Here is a 20,703-nt window from a genome sequence, read left to right on the forward strand (position 1 = left end):
TCCTATTTCGCCGTTCCTGCTGGTGCAGCGTACGAAGCACTTGCTGCAGTATACCAATCATCATCCTGCTGAAGATACAGCTGGCTTTGTCGATATTCTGCAAGGTAATCGACTTCGTCGGGCATGACCGCTGGACTATACCCCTCGCCTGAATATCCACCAGGCGCAGCCATCTGCTCTCCTTGGTAGCCATCAGAAGCTATGTTACCATCCGTGTGGTGGGATGGGCCGGCATTCGGACTTTCATCGAACCCTTCGTTCCAGTATTGGTCTTCCGCGCTTTGATGTTGGTAGGTGGCGTCTCTCGGCATGGCTGGCGGTGGATTTAGGTGTCCAGCATATTCTTGATGAGCATTGGCATCAACGCCCCCATACCCAGGACTGTCCACATCATCTATCACAAATCGCGATGGACTAGGATAAGGTTGGCTTTCGCCATTCCATGCCACATACTGATCGCTTGTCTGTGCTTGATCTCGGCTCGTTTCATCCGCTCCCTGCTGAGCGGCTCCAGGGTCTGATCCAGCCAGTGTAGAGTCATCGCTTAGCCCAGTCGACATTCTCTCCGGTTGCCACGAGTAGCGGCCATCGTTTATGACCCCTTCTGGGCCCTCGGCAACCCCTCGCTCTGCCTTTTCGCCGTCAGCCCCGTCAACAATTGCCCGACTTCCACCGCCCTCAACCTTGGCATCAGCTTCAGCGTTGCTCTCCTTGATCTTCCCGTGCAGCAAGACCTCGCATATGCCACCTAAAAACCCCAGGATCATGATCCCAAGCAAGGCACCTAATAACAACAGTGCGATTTCCCAGGCCTGGAGAGGGCCATCTCCAAATAAAGATCGCTTTGACCGGTTGTATTGTTCATCTGCTGTCGAGGTAGGAAGTGGCGAGCTAGTCCCTCGGGTCAGCAGGAAGCCTGAGACAAGAAGAGACGAGAGAGGCATGCGCATCATATACGAAGATGTAGTATATGATGCCATATGAAGTCTTAGAAACCTTATGAGGTTTCCAGATGGATTTGCAAAAGGAGCGTGTAGATAGCCAATTGCATGAGAAAGTAAGGACCGACAAAATGAAAGACAAAGGGTCGAGTCTTGGAAAATTCAATCCCGATGTGGTACACTATTTAGTAAATTGAATGCAGAAGCTCTCCCATGTCCATAAGGAGACCACAGATGCCGCCATATCAGGAGCGACCGTCCCCGGGTGTTTCTGTCCGTGACAGTATCGTGGCCCCGTACGGAAATGGCCCGTTTTGCTTGATGGGGCATTATTGACCACTGGTGTATTGGCGCGGTGGCTGCTCGTGGCCCATTAGTTGGCCACATGGCCCATTTGAGATTGTCTGACGCCCAATCTGTTTTGTTATTTGGTGGGCTCTGCAAGACGGTGGGGGCGGCCGAGGGTAGGAGGCCACCATGGTGCACCGCCTCTCGAAACACAAACCCGACGAGACCGTGGTCTTCGGTCGGTGCCAAGGCAACATAGAGTAGCCTTCGAAACGAACAGAAACACCAATTGGGCTGGACTGGCTAAATAATTGACCACTTTGGGCTCTACCCCGGATCAGGGGCTCATCGTGTACAACAAGTGCGCCAATCTCAAAGACTTTGTGACAGGCACTTCCAGCCTCTTATTCGCCAAGTACAACATCATGTAGTTTCCTAATCTTCGACATCTACATGGAGTGAATACACATGGGTGCGATCGCAATCAGGGCAACATTTCCTCGGGACAGTGGGTTGCTACTTTGACATCGATCTCGACGCTACACTGCGCCTGCAGCACCTCCGGCAATCCAGCCCAATACCATTTCCACTACGATGCAATCAACACAGCGACCAGGCGTGTATGCAACTATGCTAAGCTTTGGAGCAGGTGATGCGAGTGCAACCCTAGCTTAACTGAGGCAGAGCCGCCTCGCCGTCACAGACAAAATGCTAAATGGAGTACATTTAATGCCCTCTCTTAAGGGCAGTTGGCAGTTCAGCCCCAGCTGGATGTGCGGAAGGCTGGCCGGAACTTCACTGTCCCCACGATCAACCTCGTCATGTCTTAGAGGCCCGGTATCATGTTAACAGGGAGCAGAAGTCAATCGGTCCCGGTGACAGCCATCTGACGTCCACGTGTGACCAACCAATAAGTCAATGCTATCGGCCCATGCTATAGAGATAATAGAGCTCCCCCACCGTTCATGTATACAGCGCATGAGTCTGACACGGTTCAATCCGAGAGGGACTCACATGGATGATCGTCGCTCAAAGCCTCGGCAAGCTGTGAGCAATGCCAATTACCCCAGACGCCACACCTGTTCTTCCCCGCGTTGAGCCAGCCAGGGGTCGACCCTCGAGCGCCCTCGGTTGCTATCGCGAGGATCACTGCTCGAACCCATGAACATGTGAAACCTGACGTCACTAGAGCGGTTGAGCGGCAGGAGGATTTTCAAATCACAGAGTGCCTCCTGGTGCTTAAGTGCCTGCATATTGACATAATTGGAGATGGATTTGCAGATTGCTTTAGGAAAACGGCGGTTGGGAAGCATCGTCCCGGACCCTGGGCGCAGAAGTAGACTAGACCAGATTACAGTACTGCTGTGCACATTCTAGATACATGGTGCAGGATGTGGGCTCAAGCCTCTGCAGGTGCAACGTGCTACTGTGGGTGACAGGTCATGAGAGCGCGGAGATCAACTGGCTCGGCATTTGGAGGAAACGCTCGCGGATTGAGACGACCGGGCGCAGAGATGAGATGATAAGCCTATTATCTTGAGAACAGGATATGAGAGGGGTAGTCGATGGGTAAAGTTCGTCTGATCAACAATCTCACCGCAGATGAGGGGCGTCGGGGTAGGCATGGTGGCTACTCAGGCAAGGCCCGCGACCATGCTAGGCTCGCGGCGAGAATCGCAAAACAAAACTGCTGGAAGACACAGCCGAGCTGGAGATGCACGAAGACCTCTATATGTCAGTTGAGTGGCCCGGAGATCCGAATCGGCTCACCACGTCAAAAGCCCCGGGATGACGAGGCCCGGGATGGCGCTGTCGTAAGCTTATCGCACGTTCAGGGCCCGGAGGCAACGGCAGCGGCAGCGTGAACTTTATATCCTCACAGACCCGGGACGGGCGGGTGACCAGCCAATGCCGCAAGTCCCGAGCAAGTCGAGGCTCAAATTGTATTGTGAAAGGAGTACCCAGTGCAGCCAGTCGACGAAGACGTGCACTTGAATACTGGCCTGGAAGCACTGAGCTGGATAAAGCCCACAGCGAGTTTCAAGTCGCGAGCTTGAGAGATTAATGGCGTGATGTTGAGATTGGTCGCACAACCGAGCCTCGTTTGGTTCGGAAATGGCGGTAGGACGCGGAGGTTATTTTGAGATCCATATGGCCCGAGAACGCCCTGGACTCCGTGACTGGCGCCAAGGCTGGAGGCTCTACACGTGTAGACAGCCTGACAAGGCCCTAGGAAGATTTTGCAGCTGCACGACGGGCGACGGCGGCAAGCTGTGGCACCCAGTCTGCCGAAGTGCCGCGGGAAAGCTGAAAAGGATCTGACTGCGTTGCGTTGCTCGATATAAGCCCTAGTGGCAAGGTGCAAACGTGGACACAGCTGAGAAGCTGACCAGGAAAGGGAAAATGTGAGACTCCTTCGGCGTAGGGACGAACGCCCACGTCCACCCAAATCCACACTTGCTGAACATGATGCATGCAGGCCACACAATTGGGGGTCCAGACCCGCCCAGTTTGCGGGCCGTTAGTCCCTGTCGACAGCAACGGGGGCGGAATCCTCCTGCACGTGTTGCCGTCCGGGTGCATTGATGCGACACTTGGTCGGTCCAGTGCCAGTCAGTTCTGCCAGTTCTGTCAGTCTGTCATTCAGTCTCTCAGTCTTTCCGTGTATTAGCCAGTACTGGCAGTGTCCAGTGGGTGTCCCAGTGTTCACCGACGATTCAGTCTCCTGTTACAGTAGTCAGTGCCGCCATCCTGCGCTGCGGACCTTTGCCGACTCTCGTCGATAAGACACGAATTAATTGTGTGGTCGTGCCCAATGGCAGGATAGGCTGGGCAGTCCCACGCCCCCGCCCAGGCGATCCCACCAGCCTAATTAGGAAGCACAACAGTAGGCCAGCGTGCCATCGGGGTCCGAAAGTAGAATTTCCCCGCAAGATCTCGTGGTGCACAAGAGCCTGCAGGCGAGAGACGGCAGGGCAGAAAGCTGGCAAAGGGACGAGTTTCGACCAGACATCTGATCAGTGGAGCCCTCGGCTCGTCTCCTCTTTCTGCCCTAGCCAGGGGCAACGGTCCAGGCTGCATTGAGCAAAGAGTCTATGTACAGCAAGAGGGAGAGTAGCCCATCCTTGCATGCCTACACCGTCACCGTGGACTTTGAAGATCAAAGGAAGGTGACGAGGTGACGAGGTCAGGGTCGAGCTTCAAGTTCAGGTGAAGTGCGGAGACGACGTTGCTGAAGTGTCGATCAATGCCCCTTTCTGCCAGGCGTATAGTGCCTGCCATATGGCGTCCCGGGTCGGTCTGTGTGGTGATGGACCAAGTCAGTGCAAGTCTGAAGTCTGTGCAGCGTCAGACACGGATCCCATGTGGATAGAGTAGCGAGAGGATCTGCCTGTGATGGCCGCCGTCGTGGCCGTGGACCCTGGCTCCCTGGACCCGGCAGACGTCACGCAGAAACCTTGGAGGAAGCTTGGAAGGCCCAAGTGTCGGGGAAAATGTCTGTCGGTGCCAATCAATTCACAGGAGACTCGGTGTGCAGCGGCCTCGATCGCTACCGCCACAACAGCCACGGGAGAAGGTCAACCTGTGGTGTCAACGGTCGCGGATTCGCCAGTGTGCCAGCGTGCAAGGATGTGAGCTGCTCAATGGCGTCTTCTGGGGGCTGCTGCACTGTGGAAGAACGTGTGGTTGCGTTGCAGTGGATAGTCTGGGTAGATTGCGACGGTCCTGCATACCGTTGTCAGCTAACGCGAGTAAAAAGAACAATCCTGATATACCGTAAGGGGGGGCGGTCAGGACCTGAAAAAGTCCCGTCCCACCCACTTCACGATCAATAGTCCACTCGTCTAATCTCACTTTCTGTTTTCTCCTGTCCTCCCTTAACTGGGCCGGCATTGAATATCCATAATATTGTATATTGTATATTGTACAGAGGCAGAGGCGCGAACTGCTGCCGTTGCGGGCACCATGGATTACATGTAAGTCTTGTCCCCTTAGGCGCAATTTCCCGGCTTGTTCTAGTTCCATGTATGATGGAGGAAGAGCCCCTTGGCGGCCACTGCCAGCGCCTCTTCGTGCAGCTCAGTTGTGTTTCGCAGCACCAGCACCAGCACAACTCGTATAGCTTGGTCAAACCGCTGGCGCGGCACTAACACGCAACTCCCTTTGTACAGATCCATCTCGACGGCATGCTTTGCGACCAACAATGCAATTTCGAAAACATCACCGACTCTACGAAGCTTCATTCGGGAAGTCCGAGAGGCACGAGCAGAGCTCGACGCCGTCCTCGCCGAGCTTCATTCCCTGGATGGAGTCCTCGACATCCTGAAAGATGACGCCTCGAGCTTCCCCGAGCCATTGGCGAAGCGGACCCCGCCTCTGCTCGAACATTGCACAAGTATAGTGCACCAGATCGAAGGGTACATGCACGTTTGCAACGGCCTGGGGCTCTCGGCAAGAGACAAGAAATACAGATGGATGGCCATACGAGGAGATATGGAGAAGCTGAGGCTCACACTAGAGGGATACAAATCCACTCTGGCCGTGGTGACCGATCTCGTTGGATTGTGCGTACCATCTATGTGATGACAAAATGCAGAGGACCGACCAGAAGGGCTGACAAGTGTTTCTTTATGTGTGCAGGACGAAAACCAAGCGGGAAAACGAACGGCTTTCCATCGACAGTGAAGCAACCCAGTATCGCGAGACACTTGAGCACCAGATGTCGATTAACGATGACATCAAGAACGACCTCACACGTGTCATGGGCAGCATGGGTGGCCTCCGGGCAAGGCTGCAGGCTGAGTTTGGTTCTATCTATGCCGTATCCGACATCGAGAAGTATCTGGACGCGATGCAACTGCATGCAACAAACCTGGGTTACAGGCTCGAGGCCGAGAGATTGGAGGCACGCCAGGCTCCACGACAGGCACGGGGAGCAGATCGCGAAGATCGTCATACGCACAGTGGGCCCTCGTCGGTGGGTGACGCACCAGACAGTGCCATCGACATGAACGATGGGCCACCCAGCCCGTATCGACGCCACTCCAAGGACGAGCCTGATTCGCCCCCTGACAGGCGCTTGCGGCACGATAAGTCGCTACCAAACTTGCCCATCGTCGAAATAGACGAATTCATCGACGAGATCGACGAACTCGGTGACCTCCCTGAACCCTCCGCGCGCGCTCCCACCCCACCCCCCAAAGCCGTTGCACGTTCCAATTCTATCCATGTTTCGACCCTGTCGCCCTGGGGTGGCCACCTGCCAGGACTCTCCAGACCCTCGTCGGTTCGCAGTGTGAGCGACTATGGGGTCCTCGACTCTGAAGGAAACCCCGTCGTCCCCCGGCGGATGAGTTCGCTCCGCAGCCTTCCTCGGTCTGATGGCGACGCCCTGTCAACGGTGGGCAGTCTGAGAGGAATCCAACCACCAAGGAGCGAAAGTAGTTTCAGCATGTACTCATCCGCCGGCACGGTCACCACGACCATCACGGGCGGAGCCAAAGCACATGATCCCCCACCGATCAGAGATGAGAGATCAAACAACAGCCGGCCTAGTCGAAGGCTCTTTGGTCGGCGAAGCTCATTCAGTGTTCCTGGTCTGCCCACCCGGCCTGCTACGACCAACAACACCGCCAGTGGCACCAAGGCTCACATACTGAATGCCCTCGCAGGGCCGGGCAACGCCCTCGCCATACCAGCTGCGAGAGCTGACGCCGCTTCACACTTGCCTCCGTCACCACCATCACCACCAACAGCACGGGGTCACCGCCCGAACCCATCGGTCGATACGACTGTCACCACTGCCACCTCAAACAGTGGCACCAAGGCCCTCCGCCCCTCGACGGCCGTGTCCTCCACAGGCGCAAGCATACGCAGCAACTCATCAAGAATCTCGTCCATGTTCAGGAGGGTCAGCGTCTGGTCACCTCGGATCACCGCGGAGACTCCCCCAGAGGAGCCTGAGCCCGACGACATCTTCGGCGTCTCACTTAAGAAAAGCATGCAGATGGCCGCGGCCACCGTCAAGACGCACCATGACGGTTCCAAGGGGTCGTCAAGGCGCGACTTCCCGCGCTGCATCCTGTCGTGCGTGAGCTTCATTAAGGAGAACAACGGCATCTACGCGCCGCACATCTTCGGCGGCGAGATGGCGAGCGGCGAGGCCATGGTGCGCGTTGCCAGCCTCAAAGAGAGCTTCAGCACGGCGCCCTACTACGGCGAGGGCAATGTCGACTGGGACGCCTACGACGTGTACGACGCAGCGGAGCTCATCGTGCTGTTCCTGCAGCAGCTGCCCAAGCCCCTGATCAGCGAGACGGTCGCCAAGCGCTGGATTGTGCTGTCCAAGCAGGCGACCCTGCCGGGCAGCATGGGCATGCGGCTAGACCACTGCATCGACTTCTGGGATGAAGCACTTCTGGGAGTCCGGGGCGCCGCGCGCAGCCTGTTCAAGCTGCTGCTCAACCTGTGGGGCGACGTCGCCGACGCCGCCGACGCCAATGAGATGACCGCCGAGCGGCTGGCGGCACGCATGCTCAATCCTCTCATGCATCTGCCTGCAGGCAAATACACGACTGATTTCATGCTCGGGCTAGCGTTCCTGATCCGCAAGAGGAGTGAGTATAGTGTTATGCTTCGGGATGGTAGGAAGAGCAAGGCGGCTTTTTGAGTCACGAAATAAGTGGCCGACTGAGCGAGATGGTTGATTACGGGCATTGACTTGGTTCAGCCGTTCGCCTTAGAGGACGGCAACACCGTTGTCAACAGTTAGTTCTGTTGGTGAGCAATCTGCTCTTGATATGGTTTGACGCGAGAGAGACCTCGCTTTACATTGGTCATTTGCCCCCTATGGCCTTTTACAGGAAGATCAGACGCGCAGAGCAACTATCTGCGATAACATATACCTACAAAAGCCTTTCCACCGGCTTGTGTATTCTATCACACTCGTTTTATCATAGGGAGGAATTTTGTTGGCGAAGATACCCGGAGAAAATGTTTAAGGTTTATTGTCTATTTAATTACTACTCACATGTCTCATTACTGCACCGTGCTCATTTCCTTGTGTATGACGCAAGCCTTGAATATATTCATGCTGACACCTAGAGGCCGGTCAGGGGACGGCATCCCTAGAGTCCATCGGGTACTTCTGCCCTTGCAGTTCCATGCCAATCAAGGGCTATGGAAGTTTCTCTTTAGTTCTTGACAGCATACGTTCTTCGGTATGCGTCGTCGATGCTCTCCAGGTAGTATGTCCCAGCGGCTAGTGAAGCTATCTCTCCAGCGGGCTGGAAGCTCTTGGAACCATAGGCCTTCAGCCTGAGTGCACATGCCTAGACAACATTCAATTAGTATCGGATCCGCTCCATTTTGCAGCAAAAATTGGCTCACATTCTCATATTCCTCTGGCGTGGCGATATGACGTCGATTGAGCCTGTCCATGAGATCGATCTTCCGCACCATTTCGCTGACGTCTCCGGTGACCTTGAGAGCAAAAAGAGTGCTGGCTATTCCGCTTCCGTACTGGCTAAGGTATGAGCAAGAGCAAAGTATCCAGAAAAATTTTTGGGTCTGAGTACTTACACTAAACATGCCGATTGTCTTCCCCACAGCTTCTTTCGGGTCGATGTTACTGATGAGGCTGATGAGTGAGCAGTACAAGCTCGCAGTGTACATGTTGCCGCACAGGGTGGGAGCGGCGATGCACGGCTCGACTCTGGACTGGAAGCGATCTTTCGAGAGCGCCACAAAGAGTTTTTCCAGCTCCTTGCTCTTCAGAGACTCCTCGTAGCTGAGCTGCTGCAGTTCGGCAGGGACCGCGTTCCGGGTCTTCTCATCGGTCGAGTGCAGAAAGTCATTGTACATGAGACGTCCGTATGATTTGCTGACGAGTTTGCAGTTTGGGGTATGGAATGCCATGTAATCAAAACCATCCAGCAAGTGCTTTTGCGCATCATTAGGCCCGTGGCCGTTGGTATCGCTCTGCGTCTTTTCCACCCTTTCGCGCAGGCGCTTGTAGCACCCATCCAGTGCGGAGAGGTAGGCTCGGATAGACTCATGGCCGTTGACCACAGGGAACTCGACCTTAAGATCAGGCTTGTAGAAGTCATAGGCATGGGTCATGAAAGTTCCCCTTAGGACTGGCTCGAGAGAGAGCAAAGAGTTGGGGCCCACGAGCATGGCCACACAGCCAGCGCCGCCCGTGGGCCTAGAAGAAGCCTCCCGGTACAGCGCGATATCCGAGGCAACCACTATAGCATCACGGCCATCCCATGAGCGAGATTCGACCCAGTTTACCGCATTGAACAATGCGCTTGTACCCCCGTAGCATGCGTTGACGGTGTCGATGCCCTCCAAACTTGTGTTCCCAGCCGGCTCGAACAGCTGGGTCAGCACACTTTTGACAGACTTGGCCTTGTCGATCAGAGATTCGGTGCCAACCTCCAAGCGCCCAATCGACTTGGGGTCGATGTTGTATTTGCGGAGCAAGGAGGAGACGGCCGTAAGGGCAAGTGAGCACACGTCTGCATGGAGATTGGTCAGTCGTAGGTTGACTATAGTAACCCAGAGTGGTGGCCCGATCCTTGTTCAATCCGGACTCCAAGTCACGCACCTTCTCGATCATCGCAGTAATTCATGTACTTCAAACCCAAGCCGATAGTGTATTTGCCGGCGGAAACGCCCTGATATTGTTCAAAAAGCGCTTGATCCAAGCACTATGGATTTCAATTAGCCGACGGACATGGAAAAGACCGCTAGATGTGCTCTCAAGTGTATTACGGGAAGCACGAACCTGATTGGGAATGTAGATTTCCATGGCTTTAATGCCGACATTTTCTGGATATGCCATCTTGAAAGACGTTTATATGGTCTTATGGGAGATAGACTTCAGCTGCAATGCCACAACGAGAAACACCACTCGATCGAATGCTCGGGCCAAAACACTACTACCTATTTAGTCTGCGTGAAGTAGGGTTTTATAGTCGCGAGCAACTGAGGCTGTGCAAAATGTGTGTACTTGTGAGAATAACGCTTGGACTCCTCCTGAAGTATACGCTGTTCCGTTTTGGGTATTCGAAGGATGCGGCGCATGCCAGCTTCATTTCCTTTCAGTTACCTTGGAGCTCTTACTGATAGCGGACCCATTTGAGACGCGACATTCTGGATACCAGACAACCGAACCGATTGTTTGAAACTCAGCTCAGCATTTGGGGCTGAGCACATACCCTTGCCCACATGAACCCATGTTGTTGTCACTGTCAACAACTGCCCATGATATGAGGCTTCTGAGGCCAAGGCGCCCGTGTTCTGCTTCATTTGAGCCTGTTCAATTACGCCATCACTCCGTAACCAACGAGCCGCCCTGTGGTTTCCTGGGGCTATCAACATTAAGACCAAGCTACATGACTCCCAGACCGTGTCCACGGAGTTAGGTAACATTGATGTGAAGGGTTGTGTGATGGATGCTGAATTGATGACTGCATACTCGGTAGTCAGCCGAGACAAGGTCATACACTGCAGTACCTGCGTCATCCCCGGCTCATTATTCCCCATCTTTTGCCTGTTGTAAGTACCTGTAAACAAGATGGTATAACATCTGGCCGATCTTACACTGCGCCGGATTACGTGAAGCGGGATTAAAGACGGCCATGCCCACTCACATAGACCAATAGCAACGGATACTTCCTCTGCTGGTAGCAACCTGCCGACGGATTCAGCGTACATCGAGCCGTTTCTGTTATATTAGCTTCTTATTTTCCACTTGCACTGACTCGATTTCAAGAAGCTCTTCCGCTGCATAGTCCATGCAGAGACATTTCTGGTCATTTCATGACGAGAACGGATCGACCTGATAAACTTGCCTGCCTGCTATATTTCTGGAATCCGAGAACACAACAGCCAGAGTCGTCGATATTCATGGTCATTGGATCATATGGGTCTCAATATTTGCTTTGTCATCGATCATACGCTGTTGCATCTTCCCAGTTTAACGGCTCTCCGACGCCGCCCCAAGCCCGCACAGGCCTAATGCGAGGCAGCATTTATTGAGCCCTCCTCTTCGACATCCCTTATTACCCTCTGATTGTAGCTTCTTACTCGAAGCTTCATTGCGCACGTGGTGCTCACAAACGCTAGAAAGAATCAAATCGATGACCTCGACTTGAATAGTAGTCCCTCATCAACTATTTACGCGCGTGTGACGTGTCATGCACTTAGATCAAGGAGCCATTTCGCCCCCATTCTTTTATCTTTAATACCGGCTACCAGTGCCAATTATTGTTGGCTCATTTCCTCATCTGTTTTATGGGCGACAAATCCAATCGTATCAAGGTTCTTGATCCTTGGCAGCGGATTTACCTCAAACTACTGGCACTTCCGCGATGACTTCCGCATCAACTTCATACGCATCTTCTGATGCTAGTCCTTAACACGTAGAAGAGATCCGAATTCTAAAAGTTTTCTTGGCAGCTAGAAAGAATGTTGGGTTGGACGGTCTCTATATGCAGTGGGACGGAATCATGGGCTGATTCTTGCCAGATGCGGAGGTGTTCACGGAAACTCTTAGATTGCATTCTGACTCCTACTACTCCAGGTCTGACTCCATAGTTATCGTCAGACTTGAGTTAGACATGAGCATGTTTAGTTGCAAGCTTTGCATTTTCTCTCTTCGCAATCAGACCTGAGAAGAAGAGAGATGAAACTCTTGCGGTTGTGGGGTCAACAGTCCGATCGGTGTTTGGCTTTTCCTCTCGGCACAACGAATCCCCAATCCTCTACAACGCTCCCAGTCGATACGGGCATATAAGCGCTCTTCGGAAAGGCGAAAGGGTACAGTATTGCGGCTCTATTCGGGATGTGGTAGCTGTTTGCCGTCTCTCATCAATGACTGATTTGTCCTTGATTCGGGAATGGATTCAGATCTATCACGACATTCACACCGATTCTGACCTTGGTTGCCGAGCCAAGTTCAAGGGTGGTCTTTCACTTGAAGGCTTCATAGTGATCGATCGATACCGAGTTTCTCAACCCGACTTATCCGGCATCAAATCTGTTCTTTTGCGGAACATGGACAAGATGTATTGACAATCTACCCTTATGATTATCGCCCCTTGTAGCACGTGTCCTGGCCAAGGTCTTGCTGGTATCACTGGGCCTAGGGAGGTTGAGCAGCTACGTTCTCAGGTGAACTCTCCTCATCTGATGCAGTGGGCCACCGATGTTAAAAGCGAGATTGAATGTTCGATTTGGAACACGCCCGGTCGGACTTATCAGGAAACTGTGTTATCAAGGAAAAGGCTCGTTTTCACCGAGAAGCAATGCTATTTTCAGTGCGGTGCAGGGCATGACTTCAACCGTAAAGAAGGAAGTCGCTACGAAATAGCTTCTATTCATAGGGATCAAATCCCAGTCATGTTCCCTTCCATGCCCCATAAACTTTACAAGCACCTCGTGTCAGGCTTCCGGCAAGGGTGAACGACTATTAACAGAGACAAGTCTCCAAAGAATCTAACGTTCTGCCTGACTTTTCAGGCATATTGAGCATGTTCCTGTTGGTGCGATTCATTCATGATTCACTATCACGGTACCCAATCAAGTGGGAAGAAATCATTCTTGGAAGAGGCTATCCGGGGTTGCATATGCAGCTTGTTACGACGCTCGAGCTGGAGTTCGAGGAGGGAGCTATAATTCCGTGTCCTCGGGATCAAGTACTTGTAATCTGGCGAAGCATGCCATGAGAATGGGAAGTATACACCTCCTGCATGTTACTAGGTGGTTCACAAGTCTGTCGATCCCTGGCTGCCCAGTCCGTCCCCTGTCCAAATGTGACCATTTATGACTTCGTACCTTGTGGCCCATATTCGATAATTTTGTCGACCGTGTTATGGCTGGAAAGATCGGCTGAGTAAGATTGAAACTCGCCCCCTTCAGAAGGGGATATTCAGACGCACGCCACTGCGCCACACGACTGTATAAGACTTACCTTTTCACGAATTTGTCATGTTCCCACAACACCTCCTCACGCCAAGAATCGAAGGGGGATACGGAAGTGAAACACATGCGTAAAGGTAATTGGTTTAATGATTGACCGAGTTGAGCAGGTCTATGAGTTCCAATCCGGTCGCCAGCGCTAGTCGCAGCCTCGTCAGATTTCTCCACTTTCAGATAGATCTAGGCCCAGTTTCTGAGGCTTCTTCCTTCTCTTATCTACGAGAAAAGCTTAGCCCCGCCAGACTGTGGCTGTGATTACATTGCTGCATGCTCGCAACGAGCAGTTTCACCGCTGCGCTGGTTTGCCCGTAGCAACATGCCGATAAATATTGCTTCTTGGCCAGCTGAAATCTTGCAAAACGGCAAGGGCCGAGATGATCCCGGAAAAGGCTTGCAGGAGCTGAACGACGATCTCTTCCCAAGAACGCCGTCTTTTGAATTACTTGCATATGGTGAAAGATAGCCCGGACCTGCTCGCAGACGAAGGACGAGGACAGCCGCAGGCCGGTCAGAGAGGCTGCTTTTAAGGAGCAGACTCCCATCTGGAGGATTAACTGGGGTGGCCAAAGATCGAGACTCTACAATCTCTGTACAAATTTGCTCGGCACACCTCCAAAAATTTCGCTGCCTTCTACTTCATTGATTACTAATTTTGGCCTTACCTTCAAAGCTATGGCCTCCACTAAGGCCAACGCCACTACGGCAGACGTCGTTGGCTGGACCACTGGCCCGGGAACCCGGGGAACGCTCACACTCGTCTGGAGCTGCGTGATCACAATCTTCGCCTGCACGTGGACTGTGTTACACCTCAACGTTCCTGGTCGGAAGGAGGCTTCCCTGTGGAAAACGCTACGTAAGGTGAAATGGATGGCCATCAACATTTTGTTCCCGGAGTTCATCTTTGCTAAAGCTGTCTGCGATCTACGGCTTGCGCTTGAGGAACTACGTGAATTCGATGAGAATGTAAGAAAAAGCGAGAAACACTGCAAATGGACCGTGCCGGAGAATATTCGGCGCAAGAGCCACGAGTGGTCTTGGGACTTTGAGTATCCGCTATGGGCGGATTGGCTATATCGCCTGCTGCGCCTGGACCCTCCACGACAGCCATTCAAACAAAAATCACCCCCACCATGGATTTTAAAACTTTGTGACCTGCTTCATTTCCGCGCCAAGTCAACTGACAACCCTGTGGCGGCAAGGCAGTCTTATCTGCCCGACGACACTGAGATAACTCAGCGTTCTTCACAGCGGGACTCTCAGAAGACAACCCGATCGATTTTGCAGTGCGACCAGAAAGCGGACGTCAAGTCTGACAACCAGAGCGACGTTCAACCAGAAGTTCAGTCTTCTTCTCGGCGCTTAAGTACGGGAGCTGATTTTCCCGAACCGAAGGAAGTCAATAGCGTCCAGCACGACCCAGACGTCGCCTCAACAGAAGCACACGAACAAGACGACCAATCCCAGATGCAAGAAGAGACACTACCCGTTCAATGGCGGACTGTCCAGAAGTGGACTGTTGTACACTCTTACTATGCCCAGATGGGGGGCATCTTGTACCCAGATAACTTTCGACAAGATAACTTTCGACAAGATAACTTTCGACAAGTAGACTCTTCGAGGGAGGAGCCTCGATATCAGTGCCTTACAGCATCCATGCTGACTCTGCGGTATTCTTTTCACGGCGACAAACATCCATTCGATCACCTCATTTTGACAGAGCAAGACGTCAAAGACAAGAGCAAGGCAGATTGGGTATTGAAAGGGATAGCTGTCGCTCAGATCGCATGGCTCATCCTGAGTGTGACTGTTCGCAGCATCATGGACTTCCCGATCGCTCAGCTTGAGATCGCTACGATTTCATTTGCTTTCATAGCTATTCTTAGTTATGTGGCTAATTGGTGGAAACCGAAAGATATTTCCCACGCTACCATTCTACCAACGTTTTGCTGGGGTTACGAGGAAGATAAAGATCGGTCTTTATCCTCTACGCCGCAGCCATTCATGCTTCGGCTTTGGTCACCAACAAAAGCCGCGGAAAAAGCCCTCTTTATTCAAGACGACTTACCGCGGGTTCCAAATGACTACGTATGGATGGAGGGCGATAGCCCCCTAGTATTCTTTCTCATGGCCATCTCGTCCTTAGGCTTTGGTGGCTTGCATTGTCTAGCGTGGAATTTCGAGTTTCCAACGCAAACTGAGCTTCTCTGCTGGAGGATTGCAAGTGTCACTTCGGCTATCTTACCTTCTTTGACATTGGGAATTAGTCTCGCCATCAACTTTCTGGCGACCAGTTACACCGACTCTCAGCTTGTATCGATCCTCTTGCGCAAGCTTGAGCCATTGGGGAAGGCACCTACGGCACCTACGGAGTGGTGGCAGCTAATGACACAGCCCGACTTTTTGAAGTGGAAATATGAAAGCCAGAAGCTGCTTATACGGACGCCGGGGGAAAGAGATTGGCTACATGAGCCCTCGGCGAAAATTATTGAGAAACAACGAGACTCGGAGCCTGAAGATTTTCCGTACTTCGCATACCGCATTTTTTTTCATCAATACGAATGTTTTCACGAGTACTGGGACAAGGCCCTGTCAGCTCCGGATCCAAGTTCCACTGCTGCGTTGTGCCAGGAGTGGCTCAAATCAGCTTCAAATCTGAAGAAATATTCAGAAGACGGACCGGTCGATTTTTGGCGCGAGTACGAGGCTTTCATCACAAGCACGCGCGGATCCCCTATATCCACGCCGGATTTGCGCGAAACGACCTACATCGACTTTCTTCTTCAAGTTTGTGGCGAAGTCTCTGAACAGAACCGCGACTGGAAGTTTTTGAGCAATCGCGCGTCGAATTTCCTAACCATCGGCAGTGGTGTTCTCTACACAGCTGCCCGATTGATCAATCTCGTCCTGATGTTCACCTGCCTCAGAAGGGCACCCGTGGACACCTATCAGGTGACACCCTGGCTTGAACTGTTGCCGAACTTTTCATGATCTCAGCGGTCGGTCTACTGTCCTCGCGCCGAGACGTGCCAAGCCCGTTGATGTCAGTGGAAATGCATGTTTTCCGACGCTAGGCACGGGAAGGAGAGACTCCAGCGGAAAAGTCACGAGGTATTGGATACAATCTAACGAAAGGAGAGGCCGATAAGCAGTCCCTATTTTACCTCTCATCTGAATGCTACTACGTCTGTGAGACATCGAGCCGAGAAAAGTTTTGGCTTGCTTCGCCGCCAAAGGTTCACTGAAGGGTTGGAGACCATAGAGTGCCACATCAAGGAGGCTAGTGCGAGCTATGGGATCCCTAAGGTGCAATTTGCGGGCAGGTGATTGTTGGACGTGGTGCGCTGCGTCGGCAAAGAAGGTGCAGACGGTCGCGAACCTCGCCAAGACTTTAATTACAGCGCTCGGGATGGATTAGGTGTGCCGGCTTATCGTGGGATTCCCCAGAAGAGGAGTGTGAATTGATGGCAGGTGTGCGGGACGAGCCAAGTATGTAGCAGTGACAGCGCCTCTCTGTCAACTTCCCAGAAAATGGTGATTTGCGCTGGCCAACTCCAGCGGCTATCACAGCAATTCCTTCACTGAGGGTGCATTTTTAAGATAATAGTATGCTCACTCCGTACCCTTTCTTTCAAATACTTGATTTCTCAATCCTGTAACGAAAAGAACTCGAGGCTTATCGGTACAAGACCTATAAGAAACCTCACACTTAAGCCGAATGTCCTAGTAAGAAAGACTGTTTAGAAGGAATGAGGAAACTACAATTTTCTGAGCTGGTATGGATGGTTTTGAAAACGAAAGCGACTTGGCCGAATATGCAACCCATAGATCTTGCGGAACACACCCTTCGGCCCTAATGATGTCTCCAGCTCCAAGCATCAAGTCATACGCATGATAACCAGTAGGAATACAGTATTCAGCACGTTCTTCGTCCATATTCAGTCATTGGACATGGTAAAGCAGGTCATCGTTGCATGGATTGGAAATGGGTAACACAGATCCCAAAACCTAACGCAGGAAAACGCGGGCTCACAGTCAGCTCATGCACTCCCCACCAACTACAAGACACTCCACTGCACCCTCCATGATTTATGAGGATGCGAACCCCGAAAGATGACATACACAGCCAGAGATAATAAACAGAGCTGTTCCCCTTGGCATTAAATGTTCTTATGCTACCATAGAGGCCCGTTGTCAAAGTTTTCAGCTTCCTTGCTGTGTCGCGAATTGCCCGGGGTCACAATCCCATTTTTCGCCATAGCTATGTCTTACTCCCCACTAGACATGGCCATGGCTGCCTTTACTGGAATTTCCATGTACATTGGCGTTGAAGTTAACATGGAACTTCTCTTCATCTTCGCCAGATGGAGCGGCCTATATTTCTGGTCGTGTACGCTTTGTGCTTGGTAAGCAACCAGCAAGTTCATCGTGAGTTTAAGAAACTCGCGCCTCCACGCCATGTGTCACGCCACCGGCACACGGAGGTGTCTCTAGGCATCAAACACTGACCGTGATCCTACACAGGGGAGTGATTCTACAGCCGCTTTTCATTCTTCTCTCGGATTTCAACATTTGGAGGGACCACACAGCCGCAATTGCCTTGATCTACCTCACATGGGCGATCATGGTTGTTCCCCAAAGCTGGGTGCTTTATTCTCGTCTACATCTTGTTGTGCAAAGTAGCAGGAAGCTAGAATCACTCATGATTGTACTCATATTGACTTCAACCATACTGACTGTGCCAACTATCGTCATTGGTATTCTTCTAGTAAGTACTCGCCGTATCAATCTTCATGTATTGTAGTGCCTAGGAACCAAGATTTCTAAGCCCAGAGTCTCATTCAGCAAACATCCCATCCTTCACTGTCGAAAGTCTATTCCGTTTGGAGTCGGCTAGAGATGACCGTCTTCTTCGTTCAGGAGACTAGCATGAACGCGGTATATATCTGGCAGGCGAGACAATTGCTCCACAGCAGCTCCATTCTCTCATCACCTGGCTCGAGCAGGCAAAATATGGTGCTATATCATCTCATCCTCAGCAACCTTCTCGTTATTCTCCTGGATGCTGCCCTCCTTGGCATTCAGCTTGCTTCTTTCTTTAATCTTCAGGGATCTTTCAAGCCGCTTGTCTACGGTATCAAGCTTAAGGTGGAATTTGCAATTCTCAACCGGCTAGTACAGAGCGTGCAGAGAGAAAGAAAGGGGTCTGGGTATGGCAGCGGAAGCCTGTGGTTTGGACGAGGTGACAACAGTGCCCACAGACCAAGGCCAGTTTTCACAAGCTCTAAGGGCTCCACCCGCGCCGAGGCACGGGGTGAAGAGATAGGGATGGTGCTATTAGAACGTGGCCCCGGGCTCTGGCCTAATCAGAGCCAAGATAGTTAAAACTTCATGATCGTGAGAAATGCGGAGCCCGTAACGACCCATGAGGCGAGGTTTAGAGGCCAGCAACATACTGGCTGAGCGAGAATTTGCTGCTTGGTATGGAGCGCAAGTTAATACATGTCATACAACACGGTTGCATGACCCATGACGAGGTTTGTGACACACACTCGATTCGCACAGGGGGCAGCAAGGGCTCACACGCATTTGAGTCCCTCATCCCTCAAGCAAATCCATAACGTTCTACCGTGTGCCTCAAGAATGGTGTTCTTATCCAAATGCACTCATTTTAGGTCTAGAATTAGGGTCAAGGCCGAGTACGGATCATTAATTGGTGACTAGAACATGTCACTTGGCAAAAGAAAATGGTTGGGTTCACAATTTTCAATTTTTGTTTTATGAATCAAGTAATGTGCACTACCCTCTGATGCATCCTGCGCTCATGTTACCATCTGTTTCCTCCAAAAAAAACCATTACTGGGAAAAAATGTACCACCCAATGTTTCCTCCCTTCCATCACATGTTGCTTGTTCGATCATTGGCGTCAGATGACAGAGTAGTGCGCTGTGATTTTGAGTGTGTGCAAGTCCTCGACGCTGAGGAGTCGAGTCTCGGCCTGAGTTTGTAGTGTAGTGTTGTAGGAGAGACTGAAGTTGTCTCAGTTGGCACACAAGAAGACTTGGCTTGGGGTTTAATATTCACGCAGATGCTGAAAGTATGGCAGCGGCTCAGATGCTGGCAGTGTCTTGAGATGTTGCTGCCTTGCGAGCTGCAGCTTCGGCAAGTCTGTTGCCCTCGACGGTTGCATGGTGCGGCATCCATCGCAACTTGGTGGTGGCGTCGAGTTGTTGGCAATGGTATCCTGACTTGTTGAAGACTTCCTTGAAAGCTTGTGTGGCCAGCACTTGCTCAGTGGTGGAGTCGATGAAGCAAATGTTGCAGTTGATGTGGAGAGCGTCTTTGTAGGGCGTGAAGATTTTGATTGCCGTCTCTTGGTTTTGTGCGAGGAGAATATCCTTGGCGGCCAGGGTCAGACGTATTGAGATGGTGGTCATCCCTGCCCCAGCGCCGCTGGTTGTTTGGTAGTAGCTGACGCTAAACTGCGTAATGTGCCCGCCGTTGTCTTCTTTGCAGACGACGGAGACGCGCGGGCCTGCCAGCCTCTTCTCATCTTGGTTGTTGGAAGAGTGGCTGTGAATTTGTGGTGTTTTGTCGGCCACACTGGCGCCAGATGTGGAGGAGACCCGGTTGGAGGGGTCGAAAGCAGCTTCAGAAGCCTCGGTTGCAAGCTTGCTGGCTTTTTCTTCTGTGGCTGGTTGGTTGAGTTTGCAAGCCTCCACGGCCGCGTGTTTTTTGTTGGTTGTTTGACGTGTAGTCTGACGAGCGGCCTTACGGCTGCGCTCACTCAGCTTCATCGTAGACTTGTTGTTTCTGCACATCTTGATGGTGGCCGTGAGAGTGCGGAAGTCGCTGATGTGCTGAGTAGTGTGTGGAGGCGTGCTTTGATGATTGATGACTCGAGAGCACTTTTGATTGTAGTAAAGTAGTGGCTGCAGACCGACTTTTGTAGTAGAGGTTTGAGAGAGAGAGAGAGAGAGAGAGAGAGAGAGAGAGAGAGAGAGAGAGAGAGATAGAGAGAAGCTTTGAGGGGGAGTAGCTTTGAGAGAGAGTAGAGTAGAGAGAGAGAGTAGAGTAGAGAGAGAGTAGAGTAGAGAGAGTAGGTTTGAGAGTAGTGGCTGCAGACCGGTTTTTTGTGGGTGTTTTGAGAGTTGTGGCTCAAGAGTGAAGATTTGTGTTTTTCAGATCCGAGGTCTGTGACCAGAGGGGATTCGGGAGATGTTCAAAGGCGGGAAGAGCTGCCTTTATATACTTCCTCGATGGAGTGAGTACACTGATGGAGAATCACAATCAGTTTCCAGGACCCTGGTGGACATTGAAGACCAGTAAGTCTTAGCGCTTGAGATGTGGAAGTGATTGGGGTGCACTAGTTGAATATTTTTGTTTTGCAGGTCTGAATTGTCTGTTCCCAGTACCTTGATGAGAACTCGCAATCATTGAGTTTTGGGTCCGTGATCAATTTTGTAAATGGACGGCACGTGGATGGACA

At 51.9% G+C, this 20,703-nt stretch overlaps 5 protein-coding genes across 5 annotated transcripts; 2 read left to right on the top strand and 3 right to left on the bottom strand.

Annotated features, from left to right (window-relative positions):
* Positions 1 to 2: 2 nt before the first annotated feature.
* J7T55_007690 (uncharacterized protein) lies at positions 3 to 980 on the bottom strand (the record flags this gene model as incomplete). Its single annotated transcript, XM_053134584.1, has 1 exon — positions 3 to 980. One exon carries the CDS (start codon positions 978 to 980, stop codon positions 3 to 5), a length of 978 nt encoding a protein of 325 aa, XP_052987664.1.
* Positions 981 to 5,195: 4,215 nt separating this feature from the next.
* Positions 5,196 to 7,899, top strand: J7T55_007691 (group protein; the record flags this gene model as incomplete). Its single annotated transcript, XM_053134585.1, has 3 exons — positions 5,196 to 5,206; positions 5,402 to 5,794; positions 5,871 to 7,899. The coding sequence occupies 3 exons, from the start codon at positions 5,196 to 5,198 to the stop codon at positions 7,897 to 7,899; spliced, it is 2,433 nt and encodes an 810-aa protein (XP_052987665.1).
* A 523-nt stretch (positions 7,900 to 8,422) lies between these two features.
* On the bottom strand, positions 8,423 to 10,077 carry J7T55_007692 (hydroxymethylglutarylsynthase; the record flags this gene model as incomplete). Its single annotated transcript, XM_053134586.1, has 5 exons — positions 8,423 to 8,560; positions 8,619 to 8,750; positions 8,811 to 9,751; positions 9,841 to 9,943; positions 10,021 to 10,077. 5 exons carry the CDS (start codon positions 10,075 to 10,077, stop codon positions 8,423 to 8,425), a joined length of 1,371 nt encoding a protein of 456 aa, XP_052987666.1.
* A 3,812-nt stretch (positions 10,078 to 13,889) lies between these two features.
* On the top strand, positions 13,890 to 16,205 carry J7T55_007693 (uncharacterized protein; the record flags this gene model as incomplete). Its single annotated transcript, XM_053134587.1, has 1 exon — positions 13,890 to 16,205. The coding sequence occupies one exon, from the start codon at positions 13,890 to 13,892 to the stop codon at positions 16,203 to 16,205; it is 2,316 nt and encodes a 771-aa protein (XP_052987667.1).
* Positions 16,206 to 19,324: 3,119 nt separating this feature from the next.
* Positions 19,325 to 20,035, bottom strand: J7T55_007694 (uncharacterized protein; the record flags this gene model as incomplete). The annotated part of the gene is made up of 1 exon (XM_053134588.1): positions 19,325 to 20,035. The coding sequence occupies one exon, from the start codon at positions 20,033 to 20,035 to the stop codon at positions 19,325 to 19,327; it is 711 nt and encodes a 236-aa protein (XP_052987668.1).
* Between the last annotated feature and the right edge of the window lie 668 nt (positions 20,036 to 20,703).

The sequence above is a fragment of the Diaporthe amygdali genome (genome assembly GCF_026229845.1).
Source record: "Diaporthe amygdali strain CAA958 chromosome Unknown NODE_46_length_305281_cov_63_574154, whole genome shotgun sequence".
Taxonomy (NCBI): domain Eukaryota; kingdom Fungi; phylum Ascomycota; class Sordariomycetes; order Diaporthales; family Diaporthaceae; genus Diaporthe; species Diaporthe amygdali.